Below are 26,543 nucleotides of genomic sequence, written 5' to 3' on the forward strand. Positions count from 1 at the left end.
TCAGCTTTAGTTTTTCAGGTATTAGGAGGAAAGCCTTGATTAGTAGAAGTTGTAAAAGATAAAATAATGCTGACACTGAGGTATAGGTGTTTGTTAGCCCATTATCTGAAGAAGTCAAACTGAACAGAATACAGTAAAAATGGAAAAAATGGTTTGGATCAGAGCCCAGAAATACACGTTGTTGTTGTTGTTCTAGTATTAGGATTTATTCTGAGATAAAGATTAGGGTGGATGTGAAAGGCAAGAACTAGTGTTAAAATAAAAAAAGGTAAGTATTAAGGATTGTTTGTAAATATTAAAGTACTGGGTAAGTATTAAGATGAGAAATAAGATAATAACATTTAAATTTAAAAGTAGAGATTTCAGTCAAAGCCAATGCACAGCCTGACACACATTACTATCTGCCCCAGACAGGACACACTGTGAGGCTGGAACAAATTCAACAGGGCTTTCCTCAGATGACCCTGAGGCCTACGACTGATGATGTGTCCTATAACACAATATGAGTAATTAAACAAATCTTAACATCTCATCATCATCGATTATAATAATAATTATTAATTTAATCATTGGAGTAATATACAGGTAAGACAGTTATTCGTAAATTTAAAAAAATGTATGCCTTCACAAAATAAATGACAATGAATTTGAGGGTCCATTGTTGTAGAGTTTGAAAGTGAGCATAGCATAAGATGATTTAAATAAATGATGCTCTCCTGACTTTATTGGTCATACAGGGCAACTTGACTGAAATGTTTCCCATTTAATATTCCCATTGACCTGCATCCTGCACCTGTCTCTGACTCACTCTCATGCACCTAGATGTCAGGAGAGGTGGTGGAGTGATAATTATTTAGTGAGCAGTATCTATTCTTTCATGTTTATAATCAGAACAAATTATACTGACTGCAAAGTACCAGTCTGTGAAACTGGAATTTTTTCCAAAGCCCTCAGCAGCAGGTCAAAGATTGCTCCTCAAAAAGTAGAATATTTTTCAGTTTTATGACCCAGTTTATAAATGAGTCAGCCATGCTTTTATTCGTCAACAGGGAGCTTCCTGTTCATGTTGTCTTTTGCTCTGGTGAGATTATGAGTCATACGAGCCGCACAAAATGGACAAAACATCACCATAAACTTCACAGTCAACAACATGAATTGGCCGCTCCCAGTATCAATCACTTCCAGTATTTGGTACATTCTCTTTCCATGAAGATTGTGTCATTTGTAAAAGTGTTCAGCCACTTGTAAATTTGTCTCAGTGCTCCTAAAAGTGTTTTATATCTTGTTAATTTGTTTTCTAAAATGTAAATTTGTTTTGTTTTTGTTCAAAATGTTGTCTCTGGCACAAAATAGGACATCAGGATGAATTTTCTTCTATGACCTAATTTTTTTCAAGTATCATAGAGGTGATATATCAGGGCCCAAAAAAATGTATTAATATATTTATACAAGTGTTTGCAGTCAACAGATAATGAATACCAATATAGTAAAGCAGAGGTCTAACCGACTGATATTACCCAAATGTCCAGGTTCACTGTTTTCCCTGTGATGTTGAACTTCTTTGTGAGGAAGAAGAGACACGCTGATCAGGCTATAAATTGACTGCAACTGACGACTATTTACATTATCCACTAATCTGTTGATCACTTTCCGGATTCATTGATTAGTCGATTAGGCTGACAGTCATTGTTTCCCCAAGTCCAAGGTGATGTCCCCAAATGTCTCATTTAGTCCAAACACAAAGATTCAGTTTACTGTCATAGAGGACAAAAGACACCAGAAAATATTCACATTTGAGACCAGACCATATGAACAAGTTTAGTTTATGTTGAAGTCATAAGATTTTCATAGTGACGTTTTTGATAAACTGTTAGTATATAGTGGAAGCTGATAATAATGACAACGCAAAATATCTACTGGAATTACTACTAAACCTGATATTGAAAGTGTAAATGTCCCTTTTAGATTTTTCTAATATTTATTTCTTACTTTATTTGAGGTGCTCAATAAAACCAGGTCAATTTAGGACAACACAAGCTGCTGAGGTAAGTGAAGATCATGTTGCTGAGTCTCAATCTCCTGAACCTTTGAACTCATCAACCTCAATAAGAAGAATGAAGCAGCTCTTATCTGCTATACTTTACAACATCACGTACCCAACAAGTGTGATAGGTACATCATTGTGTCATTGGTCTTCGGTCTTATCTTGACTTATTTTAAAGCAGACGGAGGAGGAAAGGAGGAAAGCAGCACGTCTGACGCAGGTAAGTGTTAATATTAGTGGTGAAATAATGAATATTGTAATTATTGATCAATCTAATGATTATTTTTCAGATGAATTGTTGTTTTTGATTAAACTGTCAGAAAATTATAAAATCACAGAGCTGACGTCTTCAAACATTTCCTTTTTTCTGCGTCCTCACAGATGTAACGTGGCACACTGGTTCATTAAAATAGAGAGAAATCACAGTTAAGAATGACTCAGATGTTTATTTGAAATCTGTTGGTTTTAAACTAGAGTCAAAGTCAAGTCAAGATGTGATTCTCTGAAAATTATAGATGTAATGTTAGAAAATTCAACTTCAACAAACAAAAACGAACCATTGCCTCCATTACCAAAATTCCAAGCTGTTTGTAGTTTTGTCATTTTGTCATGGTGTTACAATTATTAATGACAATGACTTTATACCTGCTGTAATGACCTTTATCAACCATTATGTTATCCCTTGCTGTGTGTGGCCTATGAACCCACTGATAGAGGGAGATTTATGTATGTGTGTGTGCTCTGTCATAGTTATAAAATCACAGCATTGACGTCTTCAAACGTTTCCTTGTTCCTTTTCCTGGTTTCTGCGTCCTCCCGGATGTAACATGACACACTGCTGCGCTCTAGATAAACACCACCTGAAACAACCATTGAAATAACTAACATACACATTCACTCAACAAATATTATGAAAATAAAATGCACATTTCTCACTAGAAATGTTGTCTAAACACATTTTACTGTTGAAACTAACTTAAAATAGATTTTCCAGTGAGAATAAAGGGAATGGCATCTTGTATTTTGGCAGATATAAACTTGACAGTAACATGACATGGACGCAGACCATCAGAAAATGATAGGCAAAAAAAAGACATCTCACAATTTTAGAGCCGTTATTGTGATACTAACACTTATTGCGCTCAATGAATGTCACCTTTGCCTCATCGTAGGTGTGAAAGGCGGTTCAGCGGTTCCTCAACCCATTACATTAACAAGCATCTTTCCTTTTGAGTTGTCCTTGAGAAAGACAGTATATGCCTATTGGCTCATGATCAGCAGATGACCTCTCACCTCCCAGTTTAAGCACGAGGAGAGTCAGTGGTGAAATTTAGTATCTCATCATTATTATTTTCCTTTCAGGTTTTCACAGACAGCTTCCCTCAGTGTCCAACGTTACCAGCTGATCACTCATGAACTCCTGTAGAGGTAAGTTTGTTGTAATACCAGCAGAGGGCAGCACTTCATAAAGACATGGTGCTGCTCACCAAAAGTACACCAATAAGAATGAAATATTCTCATTTGATATGAAATACAGACACCAAAAGCCTCACACCTGGAACATGACTGCAAAAGTTTGTTGTTTGCTTCCTGACATAGTTTTGCAGTGGTGAAAAACTGAAATTATGAAAATAATAGAAGTTGTTCAAGCAGTAGATGATTAACATTTAAGATGAACATGTACAAAAGTCACACTGGTAAAGTGGCATGAGATGAGAACTGAATACATGTTCTTCCTAATTAAAATGTCTCTTATTTTCAGTAGGGGGCAGAAATGGCAACACTTAAGCTTTTTGAAATTCTGAAAGACTTAAAAGAAGATGAGTTCAATAATTTCAAGTGGATCCTGAAGCATGATGACATCCTGGAGGGCTTTAAAGGCATCCCAGAGTCTCAGCTGGAAAAAGCAGCAAGGCGGGACACAGTGGATCTGATGGTACAGAAACATCAGGATCATGGAGCTCTGCAGCTAACCAAGACGGTTTTAGAAAAGATCGGCAGGAATGATCTGGTGCAGCGTTTACAAAACTTTCAGCCTGAACCAAAAGGTAAGTTCTTTATATATATAAATCTGAAAAGCTGTGACACATGAAGTTCATAAATAGTTACATAGGTTATGAGTTACAATATTCTATTAATAATAATGTGTTAACAAAAATAATGTTAGAGACTGATTTGTCTTTTTTATGGTACACCAACTTCATCAGAAGAAGAAGTAACAGGATAAAGATTTTTTTTTTAATGATTTAAAGATAAAATACATTTACATACAGTTACCTGGCTAACACCATGAAAAAACTATCTGTTAGTCCCCCCCCCCCCCTCTCTCTCTCTCTCTCTCTCTCTCTCTCGCTCTCTCTCTCTATCTTACACTGATAAACAAGACCACAAGATACATGAAGTCCCTCAGTGAGGAAAACCCCAGACCCAGAAGAGATCATTTAACTTTTTACAGCCTCCTGGATTGATCTAAAGTAATTCACATTTGGCTACAAATAAGATACATAAATATATTTGACTTGGACACAGAAAGCTGCTGTTGTACAGTACCAAATAATTCAACATTACTACACATCTCAGAAATACTGTGATAAAAGTACTCAAGATAAAAAAATTATTGAATTGTGGGGCCCTAAAATATAGAACATTAGTCAATTATTTATTACCTCATAATTCATAGACATTAATATAATATTTTATGTACAATGTATGCATTAAACTAATCTTTAATTTCTTTTTTCTGGGAAGAATGGACCATCCAAAACCTTAATGCCACAACCCCCCCCCCCCCTGTATTCACATGAAATGGTTCAGTCCTGTCTCCAAACCAAACAAGACACTTGTTGGCAGTTAATTGTGAATGAGTAGGAACTACAAAAGCAAAATGTCCCAACAGCTTCGTAAAATACATAAAATAGGTTTCCACTAATGAAAACAAAACAAAAAAAGATAAGAGAGAGAACTAAGAGGATGACAAAATGTCATAAAAATAGCAGGTGGTAGTCCATGAGTGGTTAAAATGAACCTGTTAGCTAAGCTTAGTCCACAGTGAGACAGGTTAATGTTACGTTTGCTACCCAGGCATTAGTTACTGCTAATATAATAGAACATTCTTAGTGTTAGCATTTCATTCATCTTTTATCTGACATTTAATCAATGCAGGAAAACGTTTAGTAAACTATACATATTAACTGAGTTGTTCTTGCTTCTGATACCAGGACCAACAGATGCATCTCCAGGCTCAGCAGTCCTGCCCTCCCATGATACTGAACCAGCCCCACTTCCAACTAAACAAAGAGGTGAGCAGCATGTGTTGAATGACATGTCACTTTACATAACTTTACATTTACATTACATCTTTTCATTATTATTTTTGAAAAAGAAGAATGATTAAATACTTTTAATCATAATTATTGGTTGAAAAACAAAAAATCTACTACTGATTTCATTTGGTTCATTTCACTAGCAAGGACCACACCAACAACATGCTGCACTTAAACCATTTATTAAGAAAACGATTGATGAGCATAGTTCTTCCACTGCTGACTGTGTTTTGGGGAGGCTCATTGGAAGTCCATCGTAGCACCTGGTCAAAAATGTTTTTAATGCATTAAGGTTTCCAGATGAATCACAAGCGTTAACATTGACAGCCCTAGTATAAATATAATATTAAAACACTGAGATCTTACCCCTATTTTCACCCAGAAGTATGTGTGTGTCAAAGTACTTTTAATGTTATACTTAAAATAAAAATCCTATATCAAATATGATAATTAATAATAATGTTCATAGGTCAGGGTCATAACTTTACGTAGGTGGCCAAGGAACTGCCTGATAAATGTGTTCATGTATGAGATCCATCGCTTGTGTCAGTCTCCATTGCCAAACTCTCCAATGTTATACCACAATGTCATTCATTATGCTGAATGACAGTAGCATTTAGATCCCATGTTGTCACTAGATTATTGAAATTCATATTTATTTGTTGTATTAATATTAGATATTATCATTTTAAACTATATTATGGCATTTTAATGTATTTAAAGGCAGATTACCTGTATACTGAAAACATTTTAAACATTTTATCCTGTTTTTCCATACAGTTTTTAACTATACTGGTGGTGCTGCTGATAATTGCTCCTAGGATCATTATTAGTGTTGCTAAAGGAATCACATTTAATCAATATTTTGGGCCATCTTGATTAGGGATGGTCACTGTCAATCACTGATTGATAATTGATCGATAATATATTATCAATCAAACGCTGGCATCAAATATAGGTTATGTTTTGTAGTGTGAGTCTTGAAGCAATGCAATGAATTTCACTATGTGGCAGCAATGATACATCTTACCAACAGGGGGCGATGTTTAACAGAGAAAATGGCTCAGCTACCAACGAGCTACTGTAGATATCAAACGTAAACACGAAGAGGTCAAGGTGAAATTTGGCGTGAGACCATTTCAAACTAAAAAATGACAGACTGCAGCTTTAAATAAGCATAATTGTGAAGTAACACTATCTCTCTCACTCACTGTCCCTCTTTCTCTCTCGGCTCGGCTGGGTGCATTTTGGAGTCGTTTAATGTTATATTATGGCAAAAACTGTCAGTTGTTTTTTGACATATAGTGACAAAAACACATCTCAAAGAATGAAGTTAAAGATATTTTCAACATTTTTGCATTTTCTTTCAGTGCAAGGCAGTAAATGTTTGTAAGAAAAAAACCTTCACCATATTAAGTTGTTTTTTTAATCCATATATTTATTTAGTTGTTAAAATCTATATTTTTCTCCTCTTTCAGCAGGTAGTAGACGGCCGAAGGTTTTAGGTAGATATGATTTCACTCTGACGAGGAAATTTCAAAAGGCCGCTGACGGAACTGATGAAGCAGGAAAAAAAACCCTCCTCAAAAAGATTTACACTGAGGTCTACATCACAGAGGGAAAGAGTAGAGAGGATAATATCCAACATGAAGAGAAGCAGCTTGAAACAGTTTCCACCCTCCATGACACTCCGATCAAGTGTAACGACATCTTTAACGTCCTACCTGGCCAAGAGGAACACATCATCAAAGTTGTTCTGATGAGCGGCGTCGCTGGTGTTGGAAAATCCTTCTCAGTGCAGAAGTTCATTCTGGACTGGGCAGAGGGCGCCGAAAACCAAGATATCAGTCTGCTGATTCCACTTTTGTTCAAAGAGCTGAACTTGGTCAAAAATGAGCCGCACAGTCTGCTCACACTGATCCGTCGTTTCTATCCAACATTAAAGAACGTCACAGAAGAGATGCTCGACTCTGATGACTTTAACGTTGTGTTCATCTTTGACGGCCTGGATGAAAGCAGACTGTCACTGGATTTTGAGAACAATGATGTCGTGTCTGATGTCACACAGACGTCATCAGTCAGCGTGCTGCTGACAAACCTCATCACAGGGAATCTGCTTCCCATGGCTCGCATCTGGATCACTTCCAGACCTGCAGCAGCCAATCAGATCATAGATCAGAACTGTGTTGACAGGATAACGGAAGTACGAGGCTTCACTGATGACCAGAAGGAGGAGTACTTCAAGAAGAGATTCAGTGATGAAGAACAGTCCAGCAAAATCATCTCGCACATCAAGACATCCAGGAGCCTCCACATCATGTGCAACATCCCAGTCTTCTGCTGGATCATTGCAACAGTTTTGAAGCTCATGTTGACTCCCGACCAGAGAGGAGAGCTGCCCAAGACCCTGACTGACCTGTACTCACACTTCATGCTGGTTCAGACAAAGAGGAAGAAGAAGTATGATGAGGGACCTGAGACCAAAACACAGAAGCTGACAGAGGCTGACAGTGAATTTCTTCTGAAGCTGGGGAGGCTGGCGTTTGAACATCTGGAGAAAGGAAACATCATGTTCTACCACGAAGACCTGGAGCAGTGTGGTCTTGATGTCACAGAGGCCGCAGTGTCGTCAGGATTCTTTACAGAGATCTTCAAGGAAGAGGGCGTGATATTCGAGGAAAAAGTCTACAGCTTTGTTCATCTGAGTGTTCAGGAGTTTCTGGCCGCAGTCTACATGTACCACTGTTACACCAGCAGGAACACAGAGGTACTGAAAGACTTCCTGGGAAAATACTACAGCTACTCAACTCTGGATGACTTCCTGAAGAGAGTCATGGAGAAATCTCTCCAAAATGAAAATGGCCACCTGGATCTGTTTGTCCGCTTCCTTCATGGCCTCTCTCTGGAGTCCAACCAGAGTCTCTTAGGAGGCCTATTGGGGTGGACAGAGAACAGTCCAGAAACCATCCAGAGAGTCATCACCAACCTGAAGAAGATGAACTGGAAGGATATCTCTCCTGACAGAAGCATCAACATCTTCCACTGTCTGATGGAGATGAACGACGGCTCAATACATCAGGAGATCCAAGAGTTCCTGAAGTCAGAGGACAGAGAGAAGAGACTCTCTGAGATCCAGTGCTCAGCTCTGGCCTACATGTTGCAGATGTCAGAGGAGGTTCTGGATGAGTTGGACCTGGAGAAGTACAACACATCAGAGGAGGGACGACGGAGATTGATCCCAGCTGTGAGGAACTGCAGAAAGGCTGTGTAAGTCCAGATGTGATTAATTATTAGTAGTTTAGTTCTAAAAATATAAATAATAAAAAATTCTTATTAGTGTTAAAATAGTGCTCTACTTATTTATAGCTGAAATAATATGTCAGTTATATGGATTCACAGATTAGCTGTTTTAAAAGTGTGTAATGTTAATTATTTAGTTGTTTGTGATTATAGCTGTTAAGTTAATAAAAACAGTTATTCTATTTATTTCTAGTAATTATTTTATTTTATAGTTTTTTCTTCTGTTATATGACAGGCATCATTCAAACCTGGTAAAACAAATGACGGACTTCAGAGGTTGTGGTTGAGGTTTTATTACAGCAGCATTTTATCACAACATATATAAGTACAGTTATCAATGAATGCAGGAAAGTTATTATTACATGAGCAGGTTCTGCAAATCACATCAGACACACTGTTTTTAACACTATAATTCAGAGTTTAAAATAAGATCTGTATCACTTTCCAAAGAAGATTTTTGAAGTCAGACAGAGTTGCTTTCATCATCTTTTTCTTTAAGGTCTCTGAGACATTTCATAGTGAGCACCGAGGATCAGCCAATCAGAAAACGGATTCAGAAATATTCTTTATTTTAGGGAAGTCGTGTTACATGGGCTTGTTTTGAAGTTTTAGATAGATAGATAGATAGATAGATAGTAACTTTATTGATCCCTTGGGGAGGTTCCCCTCAGGAAATTTAAGTTCCAGTGCAACATCGCAATAAGTACAGGTTGAATAAGAACACACAAAGTAGTATAAAAACACACATCTTACACAGTAAAAACACACATTATAAATAGATACCGGGAGAAGTGCAAAACAGTGTGCAAGTATATGCATTGTAGATATATATATATATATATATATATATATATATATATATATATATATATATATATATATATATATATATATATATGTATATATATATATGTATATATATATATGTATATGTATGTATATGTACAGGAGGTAGCAACAGGTTTTGGGTAACTGAAGGATAAGTTACGACTGTAGTCAAGTGAGTATTACGTTTTAAGTATCCAGTAATAAATAATAAATAATAATAAGAGTCAGTATGAGTTTTCAGGTGTTACGCCTCTTATGTGTCCTTTTTCTGATATTCTCTTGGCCACATAAAGACAATCCCTCTTTTCTCTCTTGTTGGTGTAGAGCAGGGGTCTATCAAACCAATAACTGGCTAAGATATTTGTCATTTTTCATATTATGTTTGGCATGTTTTTATTGCTTTAAACATTTTTTAAAAACAGTCCCCTGATGCAGCCTCCACTCTCTCTGACACAGTCCAACTCATGCTGACAGCTGCTCTGTCTCTCTGGCGTGATACAATTAATTACCAGGAAAAGTAACTATTATGTTACTTTTTAAATAAATGTTCAAATATGTCAAATTACTTGGCTGCCTCAATCAACAACTGGCCTAAATCACGTTCATCACATTAAATTATGTTTAAGAAATGTACTAAAAAGAAGTAAATAATATAATTGTACATGTAGCAGATGTGAAGCGATTGAATTTGATTCATCAAAAAGAACCAATCCTGGTCTAAAATAAAAACCAATCTACACATAGTGCAGAATGCATAAGTTACTATCTTCTCTTTCTGTTTATCACTAGACCTCATTACTTATTTCCATCATTTAAAGTATCTATTCAGGTAATTACTGAGGATATACACTACTCCAATCCTTGTGAAATCACAACTAACTATTTTAGTGCAAACAAAATAATTATATATCATGAATTCCCATTTCACAATCTCCATTTAAAATAAATACATTAAATTATTCATCTCTTTTAAGCACTATTTATCTTTATTTTGTTTCACAAATCACTATATTTGAAATAACTTATTCTCCCCAGTGTAGAGAAGAGTAGTAGCAGGAAACGCACAGAGGTCTGATCATTATATGAGAGCAGAATGACACAATTCAGCCTATTTAAAGAGATCTTATACACATTAAAGTTCAATGATATATTTTTAATGCTGATACCCTGATAACATCTTTCTGATGACATCATGTTGAAGATAATTCATCCTCATTGGTTTGTTAATTGTGTTTGTGCTGAATCAGTTTTTCAGAATCTCAGAAAGTAAAGTCAACAACTAAACATCATGCAGTCATCTGTCATACACATCTAAATATTTAATTACATTCATATTATGTACAGCTCTAATATTGTCAGGTCATTAGATTCATTTGTGTTTGTCAGCAGTCAGTAAATGTAGCTGTTATGGATGTGAAGCTGACAGCAGCAGGTAGCAAAGAGAGATGATCTTTCTCAACTGTAACTCTTCACTGAGCTGAACTGAGTCTAAATATCCTGCAGTCACAGATAAAATAGTGGACAGTAAAACTGCTTTTCTAATCAAGATGTCCTCATGTTAACTTTGTGGAGGCAGACATGGGATCAGATCACACAGACAGACTAAGTAACTCCATTTTCCCTCCTTCATCTGCAAGATGAAAAGAAAACAAAGATTGAAGTCTGCAGGTATGAGAGAGAGTGATGAGAATGATTGTTTCATTCAAGCACAGTGAGAAACCATCAGCTGAACTGGGAGTGTTCTGGTAGCTTACTGGTTCAGATGCATCCAGTATAACTGCAGCATCCACTGATCTCTCTCCTGTTTTCCTGTTTCCTGTTTGTGTGTCAACTGTTGTTTTACATTAAAGGAATAAAATGTGCCAAAAATGATTCAAACGTTTTAAAGACATTAGTAGAACCACTGATGTGAAGAGCAAATGTTAATCAAAATAATGAATGTCAAACTGTTTTATCATCAAATACATGAAGTAAATATAAAGTGTCTCCTTTCATGATAACATATGTTGTAATATATGTCTCATTACAGACTTTCTCTCTGTGGACTCTCAGAGACTCACTGTGAAGTTTTGGCCTCAGCTCTGAAGTCCAACCCTCATCTGACACATCTGGACCTGAGTAAGAACTACCTGTCTGATTCAGCAGTGAAGCGTCTGTCTGCTGGACTGGAGAGTCCAAACTGTGGACTGAAGACTCTGATGTGAGTTCACTGACTGTAGCTTTAGTAGTTTTTTTCTATATATTCAATTCAAATCCTTCACCAATGTTTAAAATGTTTGGTTCATACATTTTCAGGATGTATCTGAGCACAAATCTGTAGAATTGAAATATTTTCAGGAATTTAAAATCCACAGTCTTGTTCTGTGTTAAAATGACTTCCAGAGTTTAAACTAATATGAGGCTTCAGCAGTCTGAGTTCCACATATCTAGTAAGTATCAAGGTTATTATAGTTTTGAAATTTTCTTTAGTTTTTCTTTTTCTTTAGTTTTTCAGTTTGCTTTTTTATTTCAGTTTAGTTTTAGTGAGTTCAACAAGTGATTTAGTAGTTTCAGTTTAGTTTTTATTTAGTTTTAGTCTTAGTTTTAGTTTTTCAGGTATTAAGAGAAAGCCTTGACTTGTAGAAGCTGAAAAGGGTTTATCATCAAGTCCTTTTTAATTTCATTCTTTAACCACGGCTGCTGCAGGACAGGAAGTAACCGAGGGAGAAAACAAAGCTGAATTTATCTGTAATTCACTTTAGTTTTAGTTAGTTTTACATTGTTCATTGTAGTTTTTATTTAGTTTTCCTTTTTTTTTTTTATTAATTGTAGTTTTTATTTTTATTTAAGTTAAACTAAATAATTTTTCATAGCTAGTTTTAGTTTTAGTTAACTATAATAACCCTGGTAAGTATGTTTGAGTTTCTTCAGTGTTTCCTGGCTGAGCTGCAGTGGAGGGATCAAAACTCAAAGAGGGAATATTGTACTATATATTCTGAAACTTTGAGTCACACAAATCAAGTGTGAGTGTACCAGACTGTCAAAGCCTCATATTGTATGGTACAAAATATGGACAGGAGGAATGATTACTGCCACCAAGAACATGGTTGAATTACACACACCTACTAAACTACCAAATACAGGAAGAAGAGCTCATGTAATAAATAATGAACAGGTCTGATTTCATATTGATCCTCTAATTACAGACTTGACTGAGTTCAGCAGCAGTGTGATCGATTTCTGTTCATTTGATGACAGAATATTTTTCACATCAGCAAAATCATGACACACAGACACACAGACACACAGACACACAGACACACACACACACACACACACACACACACACACACACACACACAGATAAACACACTTACCTTTATTATGATGCATTTTCTCTTTAACAATCCAATGAATAATTAGTAGGCTACAGCTATCAGTGTTCAGTGCTATCTTCAAAGTTTACTGCCTGTTGTCCGTTCAGTTTGTAATACATCGTCACATTTTTTTGTTTTGGAAGATAATTATAGTGTGCACTTTTTGTAAATGTATTGTTCAGGTATTTAATGTTATAAAGAAACATTAATTAAATGTATGTTCATTTAAAGGCAGCTTTGTGTTGAGTTTTGTGTTGCTGTAAATTTTGGCACACGTTAACATTTACAGCAACTGAATATCGGATGCAAGTATCGATTATCGGCCTCTTTGACTTATTAATAATCTGTGTTAAAAACGATATCAGTTGATCCCCAGTGTAGAGAAGAGTAGTAGCAGGAAATGCACAGAGGTCTGATCATTATATGAGAGCAGAATGACACAATTCAGCCTATTTAAAGAGATCTTGTACACATTAAAGTTCAATATTATATTTTTAATGCTGATACCCTGATAACATCTTTCTGATGACATCATGTTGAAGATAATTCAACCTCATTGGTTTGTTAATTGTGTTTGTGCTGAATCAGTTTTTCAGAATCTCAGAAAGTAAAGTCAACAACTAAACATCATGCAGTCATCTGTCATACACATCTAAATATTTAATTACATTCATATTATGTACAGCTCTAATATTGTCAGGTCATTAGATTCATTTGTGTTTGTCAGCAGTCAGTAAATGTAGCTGTTATGGATGTGAAGCTGACAGCAGCAGGTAGCAAAGAGAGATGATCTTTCTCAACTGTAACTCTTCACTGAGCTGAACTGAGTCTAAATATCCTGCAGTCACAGATAAAATAGTGGACAGTAAAACTGGTTTTCTAATCAAGATGTCCTCATGTTACCTTTGTGGAGGCAGACATGGGATCAGATCACACAGACAGACTAAGTAAGTCCATTTTCTCTCCTTCATCTGCAAGATGAAAAGAAAACAAAGATTGAAGTCTGCAGGTATGAGAGAGAGTGATGAGAATGATTGTTTCATTCAAGCACAGTGAGAAACCATCAGCTGAACTGGGAGTGTTCTAGTAGCTTACTGGTTCAGATGCATCCAGTATAACTGCAGCATCCACTGATCTCGCTCCTGTTTTCCTGTTTCCTGTTTGTGTGTCAACTGTTGTTTTACATTAAAGGAATAAAATGTGCCAAAAATGATTCAAACGTTTTAAAGACATTAGTAGAACCACTGATGTGAAGAGCAAATGTTAATCAAAATAATGAATGTCAAACTGTTTTATCATCAAATACATGAAGTAAATATAAAGTGTCTCCTTTCATGATAACATATGTTGTAATATATGTGTCATTACAGACTAAAGGGCTGTGAACTCTCAGAGACTCACTGTGAAGTTTTGGCCTCAGCTCTGAAGTCCAGCCCTCATCTGACACATCTGGACCTGGGTGGAAACAAACTGTCTATTTCAGCAGTGAAGCGTCTGTCTGCTGGACTGGAGAGTCCAAACTGTGGACTGAAGACTCTGATGTGAGTTCACTGACTGTAGCTTTAGTAGTTTTTTTTCTATATATTCAATTCAAATCCTTCAGCAATGTTTAAAATGTTTGGTTCATACATTTTCAGGATTTATCTGAGCACAAATCTGTAGAATTGAAATATTTTCAGGAATTTAAAATCCACAGTCTTGTTCTGTGTTAAAATGACTTCCAGAGTTTAAACTAATATGAGGCTTCAGCAGTCTGAGTTCCACATATCTAGTAAGTATCAAGGTTATTATAGTTTTGACATTTTCTTTAGTTTTTATTTTTCTTTAGTTTTTCAGTTTGCTTTTTTATTTCAGTTTAGTTTTAGTGAGTTCAACAAGTGATTTAGTAGTTTCAGTTTAGTTTGTATTTAGTTTTAGTCTTAGTTTTAGTTTTTCAGGTATTAAGAGAAAGCCTTGACTTGTAGAAGCTGAAAAGGGTTTATCATCAAGTCCTTTTTAATTTCATTCTTTAACCACGGCTGCTGCAGGACAGGAAGTAACCGAGGGAGAAAACAAAGCTGAATTTATCTGTAATTCACTTTAGTTTTAGTTAGTTTTACATTGTTCATTGTAGTTTTTATTTAGTTTTCATTTTTTTATTAATTGTAGTTTTTATTTTAATTTCAGTTCAACTAAATAATTTTTCATAGCTAGTTTTAGTTTTAGTTAACTATAATAACCCTGGTAAGTATGTTTGAGTTTGTTCAGTGTTTCCTGGCTGAGCTGCAGTGGAGGGATCAAAACTCAAAGAGGGAATATTGTACTAAATATTCTGAAACTTTGAGTCACACAAATCAAGTGTGAGTGTACCAGACTGTCAAAGCCTCATATTGTATGGTACAAAATATGGACAGGAGGAATGATTACTGCCACCAAGAACATGGTTGAATTACACACACCTACTAAACTACCAAATACAGGAAGAAGAGCTCATGTAATAAATAATGAACAGGTCTGATTTCATATTGATCCTCTAATTACAGACTTGACTGAGTTCAGCAGCAGTGTGATCGATTTCTGTTCATTTGATGACAGATTATTTTTCACATCAGCAAAATCATGACACACACACACACACACACACACACACACACACACACACACACACACACACACACAGATAAACACAATTACCTTTATTATGATGCATTTGCTCTTTAACAATCCAATGAATAATTAGTAGGCTACAGCTATCAGTGTTCAGTGCTATCTTCAAAGTTTACTGCCTGTTGTCCGTTCAGTTTGTAATACATCGTCACATTTTTTTGTTTTGGAAGATAATTATAGTGTGCACTTTTTGTAAATGTATTGTTCAGGTATTTAATGTTATAAAGAAACATTCATTAAATATATGTTCATTTAAAGGCAGCTTTGTGTTGAGTTTTGTGTTGCTGTAAATTTTGGCACACGTTAACATTTACAGCAACTGAATATCGGATGCAAGTATCGATGATCGGCCTCTTTGACTTATTAATAATCTGTGTTAAAAACGATATCAGTTGATCCCCAGTGTAGAGAAGAGTAGTAGCAGGAAATGCACAGAGGTCTGATCATTATATGAGAGCAGAATGACACAATTCAGCCTATTTAAAGAGATCTTATACACATTAAGGTTCAATATTATATTTTTAATGCTGATACCCTGATAACATCTTTCTGATGACATCATGTTGAAGATAATTCAACCTCATTGGTTTGTTAATTGTGTTTGTGCTGAATCAGTTTTTCAGAATCTCAGAAAGTAAAGTCAACAACTAAACATCATGCAGTCATCTGTCATACACATCTAAATATTTAATTACATTCATATTATGTACAGCTCTAATATTGTCAGGTCATTAAATTCATTTGTGTTTGTCAGCAGTCAGTAAATGTAGCTGTTATGGATGTGAAGCTGACAGCAGCAGGTAGCAAAGAGAGATGATCTTTCTCAACTGTAACTCTTCACTGAGCTGAACTGAGTCTAAATATCCTGCAGTCACAGATAAAATAGTGGACAGTAAAACTGGTTTTCTAATCAAGATGTCCTCATGTTAACTTTGTGGAGGCAGACATGGGATCAGATCACACAGACAGACTAAGTAAGTCCATTTTCTCTCCTTCATCTGCAAGATGAAAAGAAAACAAAGATTGAAGTCTGCAGGTATGAGAGAGAGTGATGAGAATGATTGTTTCATTCAAGCACAGTGAGAAACCATCAGCTGAACTGGGAGTGTTCTGGTAGCTTACTGGTTCAGATGCATCCAGTATAACTGCAGCATCCACTGATCTCTCTCCTGTTTTCCTGTTTCCTGTTTGTGTGTCAACTGTTGTTTTACATTAAAGGAATAAAATGTGCCAAAAATGATTCAAACGTTTTAAAGACATTAGTAGAACCACTGATGTGAAGAGCAAATGTTAATCAAAATAATGAATGTCAAACTGTTTTATCGTCAAATACATGAAGTAAATATAAAGTGTCTCCTTTTATGATAACATATGTTGTAATATATTTGTCATTACAGACTACATGACTGTGAACTCTCAGAGACTCACTGTGAAGTTTTGGCCTCAGCTCTGAAGTCCAACCCTCATCTGACATATCTGAACCTGAGCTGGAACGAACTGTCTGATTCAGCAGTGGAGCGTCTGTCTGCTGGACTGGAGAGTCCAAACTGTGGACTGAAGACTCTGATGTGAGTTCACTGACTGTAGCTTTCGCAGTTTTTTTATATATTCAATTCAAATCCTTCACCAATGTTCAAAATGTTTGGTTCATACATTTTCAGGATTTATCTGAGCACAAATCTGTAGAATTTAAATATTTTCAGGAATTTAAAATCCACAGTCTTGTTCTGTGTTAAAATGACTTCCAGAGTTTAAACTAATATGAGGCTTCAGCAGTCTGAGTTCCACATATCTAGTAAGTATCAAGGTTATTATAGTTTTGACATTTTCTTTAGTTTTTCTTTTTCTTTAGTTTTTCAGTTTGCTTTTTTATTTCAGTTTAGTTTTAGTGAGTTCAACAAGTGATTTAGTAGTTTCAGTTTAGTTTTTATTTAGTTTTAGTCTTAGTTTTAGTTTTTCAGGTATTAAGAGAAAGCCTTGACTTGTAGAAGCTGAAAAGGGTTTATCATCAAGTCCTTTTTAATTTCATTCTTTAACCACGGCTGCTGCAGGACAGGAAGTAACCGAGGGAGAAAACAAAGCTGAATATATCTGTAATTCACTTTAGTTTTAGTTAGTTTTACATTGTTCATTGTAGTTTTTATTGAATTTTCGTTTTTTTTTTATTAATTGTAGTTTTTATTTTAATTTCAGTTAAACTAAATAATTTTTCATAGCTAGTTTTAGTTTTAGTTCACTATAATAACCCTGGTAAGTATGTTTGAGTTTCTTCAGTGTTTCCTGGCTGAGCTGCAGTGGAGGGATCAAAACTCAAAGAGGGAATATTGTACTAAATATTCTGAAACTTTGAGTCACACAAATCAAGTGTGAGTGTACCAGACTGTCAAAGCCTCATATTGTATGGTACAAAATATGGACAGGAGGAATGATTACTGCCACCAAGAACATGGTTGAATTACACACACCTACTAAACTACCAAATACAGGAAGAAGAGCTCATGTAATAAATAATGAACAGGTCTGATTTCATATTGATCCTCTAATTACAGACTTGACTGAGTTCAGCAGCAGTGTGATCGATTTCTGTTCATTTGATGACAGAATATTTTTCACATCAGCAAAATCATGACACACACATACATACACACACACACACACACACACACACACACAGATAAACACAATTACCTTTATTATGATGCATTTGCTCTTTAACAATCCAATGAATAATTAGTAGGCTACAGCTATCAGTGTTCAGTGCTATCTTCAAAGTTTACTGCCTGTTGTCCGTTCAGTTTGTAATACATCGTCACATTTTTTTGTTTTGGAAGATAATTATAGTGTGCACTTTTTGTAAATGTATTGTTCAGGTATTTAATGTTATAAAGAAACATTCATTAAATATATGTTCATTTAAAGGCAGCTTTGTGTTGAGTTTGGTGTTGCTGTAAATGTTGGCACACGTTAACATTTACAGCAACTGAATATCGGATGCAAGTATCGATTATCGGCCTCTTTGACTTATTAATAATCTGTGTTAAAAACGATATCAATTGATCCCCAGTGTAGAGAAGAGTAGTAGCAGGAAATGCACAGAGGTCTGATCATTATATGAGAGCAGAATGACACAATTCAGCCTATTTAAAGAGATCTTATACACATTAAAGTTCAATATTATATTTTTAATGCTGATACCCTGATAACATCTTTCTGATGACATCATGTTGAAGATAATTCAACCTCATTGGTTTGTTAATTGTGTTTGTGCTGAATCAGTTTTTCAGAATCTCAGAAAGTAAAGTCAACAACTAAACATCATGCAGTCATCTGTCATACACATCTAAATATTTAATTACATTCATATTATGTACAGCTCTAATATTGTCAGGTCATTAAATTCATTTGTGTTTGTCAGCAGTCAGTAAATGTAGCTGTTATGGATGTGAAGCTGACAGCAGCAGGTAGCAAAGAGAGATGATCTTTCTCAACTGTAACTCTTCACTGAGCTGAACTGAGTCTAAATATCCTGCAGTCACAGATAAAATAGTGGACAGTAAAACTGCTTTTCTAATCAAGATGTCCTCATGTTAACTTTGTGGAGGCAGACATGGGATCAGATCACACAGACAGACTAAGTAACTCCATATTCTCTCCTTCATCTGCAAGATGAAAAGAAAACAAAGATTGAAGTCTGCAGGTATGAGAGAGAGTGATGAGAATGATTGTTTCATTCAAGCACAGTGAGAAACCATCAGCTGAACTGGGAGTGTTCTGGTAGCTTACTGGTTCAGATGCATCCAGTATAACTGCAGCATCCACTGATGTCTCTCCTGTTTTCCTGTTTCCTGTTTGTGTGTCAACTGTTGTTTTACATTAAAGGAATAAAATGTGCCAAAAATGATTCAAACGTTTTAAAGACATTAGTAGAACCACTGATGTGAAGAGCAAATGTTAATCAAAATAATGAATGTCAAACTGTTTTATCATCAAATACATGAAGTAAATATAAAGTGTCTCCTTTCATGATAACATATGTTGTAATATATGTGTCATTACAGACTAGAGAGCTGTGGACTCTCAGAGACTCTCTGTGAAGTTTTGGCCTCAGCTCTGAAGTCCAACCCTCATCTGGTGGATCTGAACCTGAGTCGAAACGACCTGTCTGATTCAGCATTGAATCGTCTGTCTGCTGGACTGGAGAGTCCAAACTGTGGACTGAAGACTCTGAGGTTAGTTCACTGACTGTAGCTTTAGTAGTTTTTTTCTATATATTCAATTCAAATCCTTCAGCAATGTTTAAAATGTTTGGTTCATACATTTTCAGGATTTATCTGAGCACAAATCTGTAGAATTTAAATATTTTCAGGAATTTAAAATCCACAGTCTTGTTCTGTGTTAAAATGACTTCCAGAGTTTAAACTAATATGAGGCTTCAGCAGTCTGAGTTCCACATATCTAGTAAGTATCAAGGTTATTATAGTTTTGACATTTTCTTTAGTTTTTATTTTTCTTTAGTTTTTCAGTTTGCTTTTTTTATTTCAGTTTAGTTTTAGTGAGTTCAACAAGTGATTTAGTAGTTTCAGTTTAGTTTTTATTTAGTTTTAGTCTTAGTTTTAGTTTTTCAGGTATTAAGAGAAAGCCTTGACTTGTAGAAGCTGAAAAGGGTTTATCATCAAGTCCTTTTTAATGTCATTCTTTAACCACGGCTGCTGCAGGACAGGAAATAACTGAGGGAGAAAACAAAGCTGAATTTATCTGTAATTCACTTTAGTTTTAGTTAGTTTTACATTGTTCACAGTGGTGGTTTTTGCTATGGGCAATGTGGGCAACCGCCCAGGTCGCAATCTACTTGGGGGCGCACGAACGCTCTCAAAAAAACAAAAACAAAAAATCCCTCCTCAAAAAAACCCCCCCAAAAAACAGTTTTCTAGACTAATACCGCTCATTTCCACATCAACTTGGTGCAGTGGGCGATGAGGCGCCCCTACTATTACGTCAACTTGCTGCTGAGGGTCATGTATACAGGTTGTGTGTGTCAGAAGAAAAGGCAAAGGGGAGGGGGGGGGGGGGGGGGGGTCAACTTGCGACTGCAGAGGCTGTGAGCAGGTTGTGCGTGAGTCTCACTCTCAGAGGAAAAGCAAGGGGGGGAGGGAGGAGGGGGGAGGGGGGGTGGGATAGACTGACCTGTGATGATTATGATCCCAGGCCACACAACACAAACTGCTGCTTCCAAATAAATAGTAATACATTTATAAACTTAATACAGACCTGTTATAGCTACATGTAAGTTATTGGGTTATGTGAAAATTAAATAAATAAATAAATAAAATGCAAAAAAAAAAAAGAAGTTTTACATACTATATTTCATTTATTCAATTTATTTTTGTGTGGTGAAGGATTTGTGCAATTTACATTGGTGTAAACATACTACATGTCATTTATTTATCTCATTTCTTTCTCTACTCTTGTTAATTTTTGTATTTAATAACATATGTAATAAAATAACATAAATAGTTCAATATTGTGCATGTGTGTGTGTGGTGGTGGTGGTGGTGGGGGGGGGGGGGGGGGGGGGATGTGATGGTCAGTCCGCCCAGGGCGCAAAACTAGCCAGGACCGCCTCTGATTGTTCATTGTAGTTTTTATTTAGTTTTCGTTTTTTTATTAATTGTAGTTTTTATTTTAATTTCAGTTAAAGTACATAATTTTTCATTGCTAGTTTTAGTTTTAGTGAACTATAATAACCCTGGTAAGTATGTTTGAGTTTCTTCAGTGTTTCCTGGCTGAGCTGCAGTGGAGGGATCAAAACTCAAAGAGGGAATATTGTACTAAATATTCTGAAACTTTGAGTCACACAAATCAAGTGTGAGTGTACCAGACTGTCAAAGCCTCATATTGTATGGTACAAAATATGGACAGGAGGAATGATTACTGCCACCAAGAACATGGTTGAATTACACACACCTACTAAACTACCAAATACAGGAAGAAGAGCTCATGTAATAAATAATGAACAGGTCTGATTTCATATTGATCCTCTAATTACAGACTTGACTGAGTTCAGCAGCAGTGTGATCGATTTCTGTTCATTTGATGACAGAATATTTTTCACATCAGCAAAATCATGACACACACACACACACACACACACACACACACACACACACACACACACACACACACACACACACACACACACACACACACGCACACACACACACAGATAAACACAATTACCTTTATTATGATGCATTTGCTCTTTAACAATCCAATGAATAATTAGTAGGCTACAGCTATCAGTGTTCAGTGCTATCTTCAAAGTTTACTGCCTGTTGTCCGTTCAGTTTGTAATACATCGTCACATTTTTTTGTTTTGGAAGATAATTATAGTGTGCAATTTTTGTAAATGTATTGTTCAGGTATTTAATGTTATAAAGAAACATTCATTAAATATATGTTCATTTAAAGGCAGCTTTGTGTTGAGTTTTGTGTTGCTGTAAATTTTGGCACACGTTAACATTTACAGCAACTGAATATCGGATGCAAGTATCGATTATCGGCCTCTTTGACTTATTAATAATCTGTGTTAAAAACCATATCAGTTGATCCCCAGTGTAGAGAAGAGTAGTAGCAGGAAATGCACAGAGGTCTGATCATTATATGAGAGCAGAATGACACAATTCAGTCTATTTAAAGAGATCTTATACACATTAAAGTTCAATATTATATTTTTAATACTGATACCCTGATAACATCTTTCTGATGACATCATGTTGAAGATAATTCAACCTCATTGGTTTGTTAATTATGTTTGTGCTGAATCAGTTTTTCAGAATCTCAGAAAGTAAGGTCAACAAGTAAACATCATGCAGTCATCTGTCATACACATCTAAATATTTAATTACATTCATATTATGTACAGCTCTAATATTGTCAGGTCATTAGATTCATTTGTGTTTGTCAGCAGTCAGTAAATGTAGCTGTTATGGATGTGAAGCTGACAGCAGCAGGTAGCAAAGAGAGATGATCTTTCTCAACTGTAACTCTTCACTGAGCTGAACTGAGTCTAAATATCCTGCAGTCACAGATAAAATAGTGGACAGTAAAACTGGTTTTCTAACCAAGATGTCCTCATGTTAACTTTGTGGAGGCAGACATGGGATCAGATCACACAGACAGACTAAGTAAGTCCATTTTCTCTCCTTCATCTGCAAGATGAAAAGAAAACAAAGATTGAAGTCTGCAGGTATGAGAGAGAGTGATGAGAATGATGGTTTCATTCAAGCACAGTGAGAAACCATCAGCTGAACTGGGAGTGTTCTGGTAGCTTACTGGTTCAGATGCATCCAGTATAACTGCAGCATCCACTGATCTCTCTCCTGTTTTCCTGTTTCCTGTTTGTGTGTCAACTGTTGTTTTACATTAAAGGAATAAAATGTGCCAAAAATGATTCAAACGTTTTAAAGACATTAGTAGAACCACTGATGTGAAGAGCAAATGTTAATCAAAATAATGAATGTCAAACTGTTTTATCATCAAATACATGAAGTAAATATAAAGTGTCTCCTTTCATGATAACATATGTTGTAATATATGTGTCATTACAGACTAAAGGGCTGTGAACTCTCAGCGACTCACTGTGAAGTTTTGGCCTCAGTTCTGAAGTCCAGCCCTCATCTGACACATCTGGACCTGAGCTGGAACGAACTGTCTGATTCAGCAGTGAAGCGTCTGTCTGCTGGACTGGAGAGTCCAAACTGTGGACTGAATACTCTGAGGTTAGTTCACTGACTGTAGCTTTAGTAGTTTTTCTCTATATATTCAATTCAAATCCTTCACCAATGTTTAAAATGTTTGGTTCATACATTTTCAGGATTTATCTGAGCACAAATCTGTAGAATTGAAATATTTTCAGGAATTTAAAATCCACAGTCTTGTTCTGTGTTAAAATGACTTCCAGAGTTTAAACTAATATGAGGCTTCAACAGTCTGAGTTCCACATATCTAGTAAGTATCAAGGTTATTATAGTTTTGACATTTTCTTTAGTTTTCATTTTTGTTTAGTTTTTCAGTTTGCTTTTTTATTTCAGTTTAGTTTTAGTGAGTTCAACAAGTGATTTAGTAGTTTCAGTTTAGTTTTTATTTAGTTTTAGTCTTAGTTTTAGTTTTTCAGGTATTAAGAGAAAGCCTTGACTTGTAGAAGCTGAAAAGGGTTTATCATCAAGTCCTTTTTAATTTCATTCTTTAACCACGGCTGCTGCAGGACAGGAAGTAACCGAGGGAGAAAACAAAGCTGAATATATCTGTAATTCACTTTAGTTTTAGTTAGTTTTACATTGTTCATTGTAGTTTTTATTTAATTTTCGTTTTTTTATTGATTGTAGTTTTTCTTTTAAATTTCAGTTAAACTAAATAATTTTTCATAGCTAGTTTTAGATTTAGTTAACTATAATAACCCTGGTAAGTATGTTTGAGTTTCTTCAGTGTTTCCTGGCTGAGCTGCAGTGGAGGGATCAAAACTCAAAGAGGGAATATTGTACTAAATATTCTGAAACTTTGAGTCACACAAATCAAGTGTGAGTGTACCAGACTGTCAAAGCCTCATATTGTATGGTACAAAATATGGACAGGAGGAATGATTACTGCCACCAAGAACATGGTTGAATTACACACACCTACTAAACTACCAAATACAGGAAGAAGAGCTCATGTAATAAATAATGAACAGGTCTGATTTCATATTGATCCTCTAATTACAGACTTGACTGAGTTCAGCAGCAGTGTGATCGACACACACACACACACACACACACACACACGCGCACACGCACGCGCGCACGCACACGCGCACGCACGCACGCACACACACACACACACACACCTGAACACACCTGAACACATCTGATTGGATTATACATGGATTTTAATCTCCATCATTTATTCTTTATTCAGATTGGAGCGCTGCAGGTTGTCAGAGAACAGCTGTGTTTCTCTGGCCTCAGCTCTGAAGTCCAACCCCTCCTCCCATCTGACAGAGCTGGATCTGAGAAGAAACAACCTGAATGATTCAGACGTGAAGCTGCTGTTCGATCTTAAGGAGAGTCCAGACTGCAGACTGGAGACTCTGAGGTGAGTAGAGAGTTCGAGTCAGTCTGTGCTGGTTTTTTATTAAACACAGTCAGTATCAAAGCAAAGATCCAGTATTTCCTGGTGAACCTCCAACCTTCTCAGTGCTGCTTTCCTCAGTGAAGCTGTGAGAATGGTGACAGGCTTCAGGATTGGACAGAAAGACAGAGGGAGAGAGAACAGTCAGCCAATCAGATGAGCCAGAAGCTTGTTATGATCGTGTGTTTGAGTTGATGTGAAGACGACTATTGTTGTTGTGTTGATATCTGCAGGAAATAAAGCTGGATTACAGCTGACAGCCTTACAAGATGTATAGAGACAGTGATCCTCATCATCAAACTGTCACACCATCAAATCTGATCTGAAAGTGTTTGTTTTCTCATTTCAACACTACAGAATTGATCAGTTCATCTTTGTCAGAGCTCTAAGATCAGTCTGACTGCAGCCTGCAAATCACTGGCTCTGATTTCACACAAGCATCACGTTTAGTAACCATGTGGTCTTAATACAGACCAGAACCTCTGCTGAAGTCCAGGAATCCCAGCAGCTGTTTAGCTGAGAGCTCTGACTGATTGTCATGTGATGATTTAACAGCAGGAAACATCTTCAAATCCCACAGAGACTCTGCAGCTTAAAGCTTTGATAAGAGTTGACATGTATCAGCAGTAAATCCATCAGTAAACTGATGAGTGAATGTCTCTGTCTCTGCAGTAATGATGTGTTCATGACTCTCAGCACTTTATTTCCTCTGTGTACTTCAGTGAAATCTGCAGAGGAAACAAGACCTGATAGTAAAAGTGTGTGCAGGTGTGTGAGCTTGGAGCTCAGTGTGTTCACTCCAACACATTAACATGAGAGCTGAAAGGAAGCAAGCTATGATGCATAGCTGTTCCACTTCTGGTCTGAACAGGACTGAAGTCCCTGCTTCTCTTTATACTTGATGTGCTGCATCACTGACTGACAGCTGAAGTGAGTCTCACTAAACACTAATTTATCACCTCTGTTGTTTCTTCTTCTCTCATCAGCTGGTGATGAGCTCTGTCAGAGTGTGAGTGAACATCCAGGAGTGTTGAGAGAGGATCAGCTGGATCCTGATGATCTAACTGGAGTCTGGATCTGGATTTTATCATCTTCACTTAAGTCTCTTAACTGACTACAAACTGAACAGTTATCTCTGGATTTTGTTGAAGTCAGCACTTTACAGATTTGTCATACATGAGCTTTTTGATGTAGAAAAGATAAAAACATACATTATTTCACCTGAATAATCAACTAAGTATCAGGCAGTGGAGGAAAGTAACTTAGTCCATTTACTCAACTACTCAAGGACTGCACAGATGTTATAAATCAGACGGTGAGCCTGGGTCCATATTTATCAAGCGTATCAGAATCACGCTGAGAGTTAACGAGGACTAAAACTAATGAATTAGAAGAGAATTGACTGTGATTTTCAGCAGGAGAAGGATTACTGCTGGGAGAGAGTGAGACGTTGCTGTTTTACCACAGTAATGATGACGTGTTGTAGTTTTCTCACAGTCTCAACTGCACATATTAAACAATTTTAATTTGGTATATTATGTGTGTATTCATTAAGTTTAGAAGCAGGTAACTTACCAAGGTTATAAAACTATGATGCTAAAATTCATTGATGAATTCAAGATGATATTTACAAACTGAGATCAAACTAAATCACTTTTTTAAACTAATTTTATATTCACTGGTCCTCTATTTATTTTTGTTTTACATGCTGTACATCTTAAATTTCAATCTTATGTTTATTTTTCTGGCTGTGCTGGCGGTGAGTCCAAAATGTCCAAAAGTCCATGACATGAGGGTCAGTGACAAAGAAGGGTTGGCAAGATGAGCAATTCAAAAATATCTTTAAAAAACTTTCTTAAAAGCAGCATCAGGTTTATTAAG

The 26,543-nt window shown here is 36.1% G+C and overlaps 1 protein-coding gene across 1 annotated transcript; it reads left to right on the forward strand.

Moving 5' to 3' along the window:
- The first annotated feature begins 3,974 nt into the window (after positions 1-3,974).
- Positions 3,975-25,784, forward strand: LOC128385124 (NLR family CARD domain-containing protein 3-like). Its single transcript, XM_053343985.1, has 6 exons — positions 3,975-4,092; positions 5,263-5,343; positions 6,849-8,634; positions 19,556-19,726; positions 24,450-24,626; positions 25,649-25,784. Exons 1-6 carry the CDS (start codon positions 3,978-3,980, stop codon positions 25,653-25,655), a joined length of 2,337 nt encoding a protein of 778 aa, XP_053199960.1. The 5' UTR covers positions 3,975-3,977; the 3' UTR covers positions 25,656-25,784.
- Positions 25,785-26,543: the final 759 nt, after the last annotated feature.

Source organism: Scomber japonicus, chromosome 23 (assembly GCF_027409825.1).
Source record: "Scomber japonicus isolate fScoJap1 chromosome 23, fScoJap1.pri, whole genome shotgun sequence".
NCBI lineage: Eukaryota > Metazoa > Chordata > Actinopteri > Scombriformes > Scombridae > Scomber > Scomber japonicus.

Bases quoted from the DNA above. Each gene is read 5' to 3' on its own strand.
- LOC128385124 (XM_053343985.1), top strand. From the start codon at position 3,978: ATGGTACAGAAACATCAGGATCATGGAGCTCTGCAGCTAACCAAGACG. The intron at 5,344-6,848 runs GTGAGCAGCATG...CTCTTTCAGCAG, and splicing joins ACTTCCAACTAAACAAAGAG to GTAGTAGACGGCCGAAGGTT. The intron at 19,727-24,449 runs GTTAGTTCACTG...TTCTTTATTCAG, and splicing joins TGTGGACTGAAGACTCTGAG to ATTGGAGCGCTGCAGGTTGT.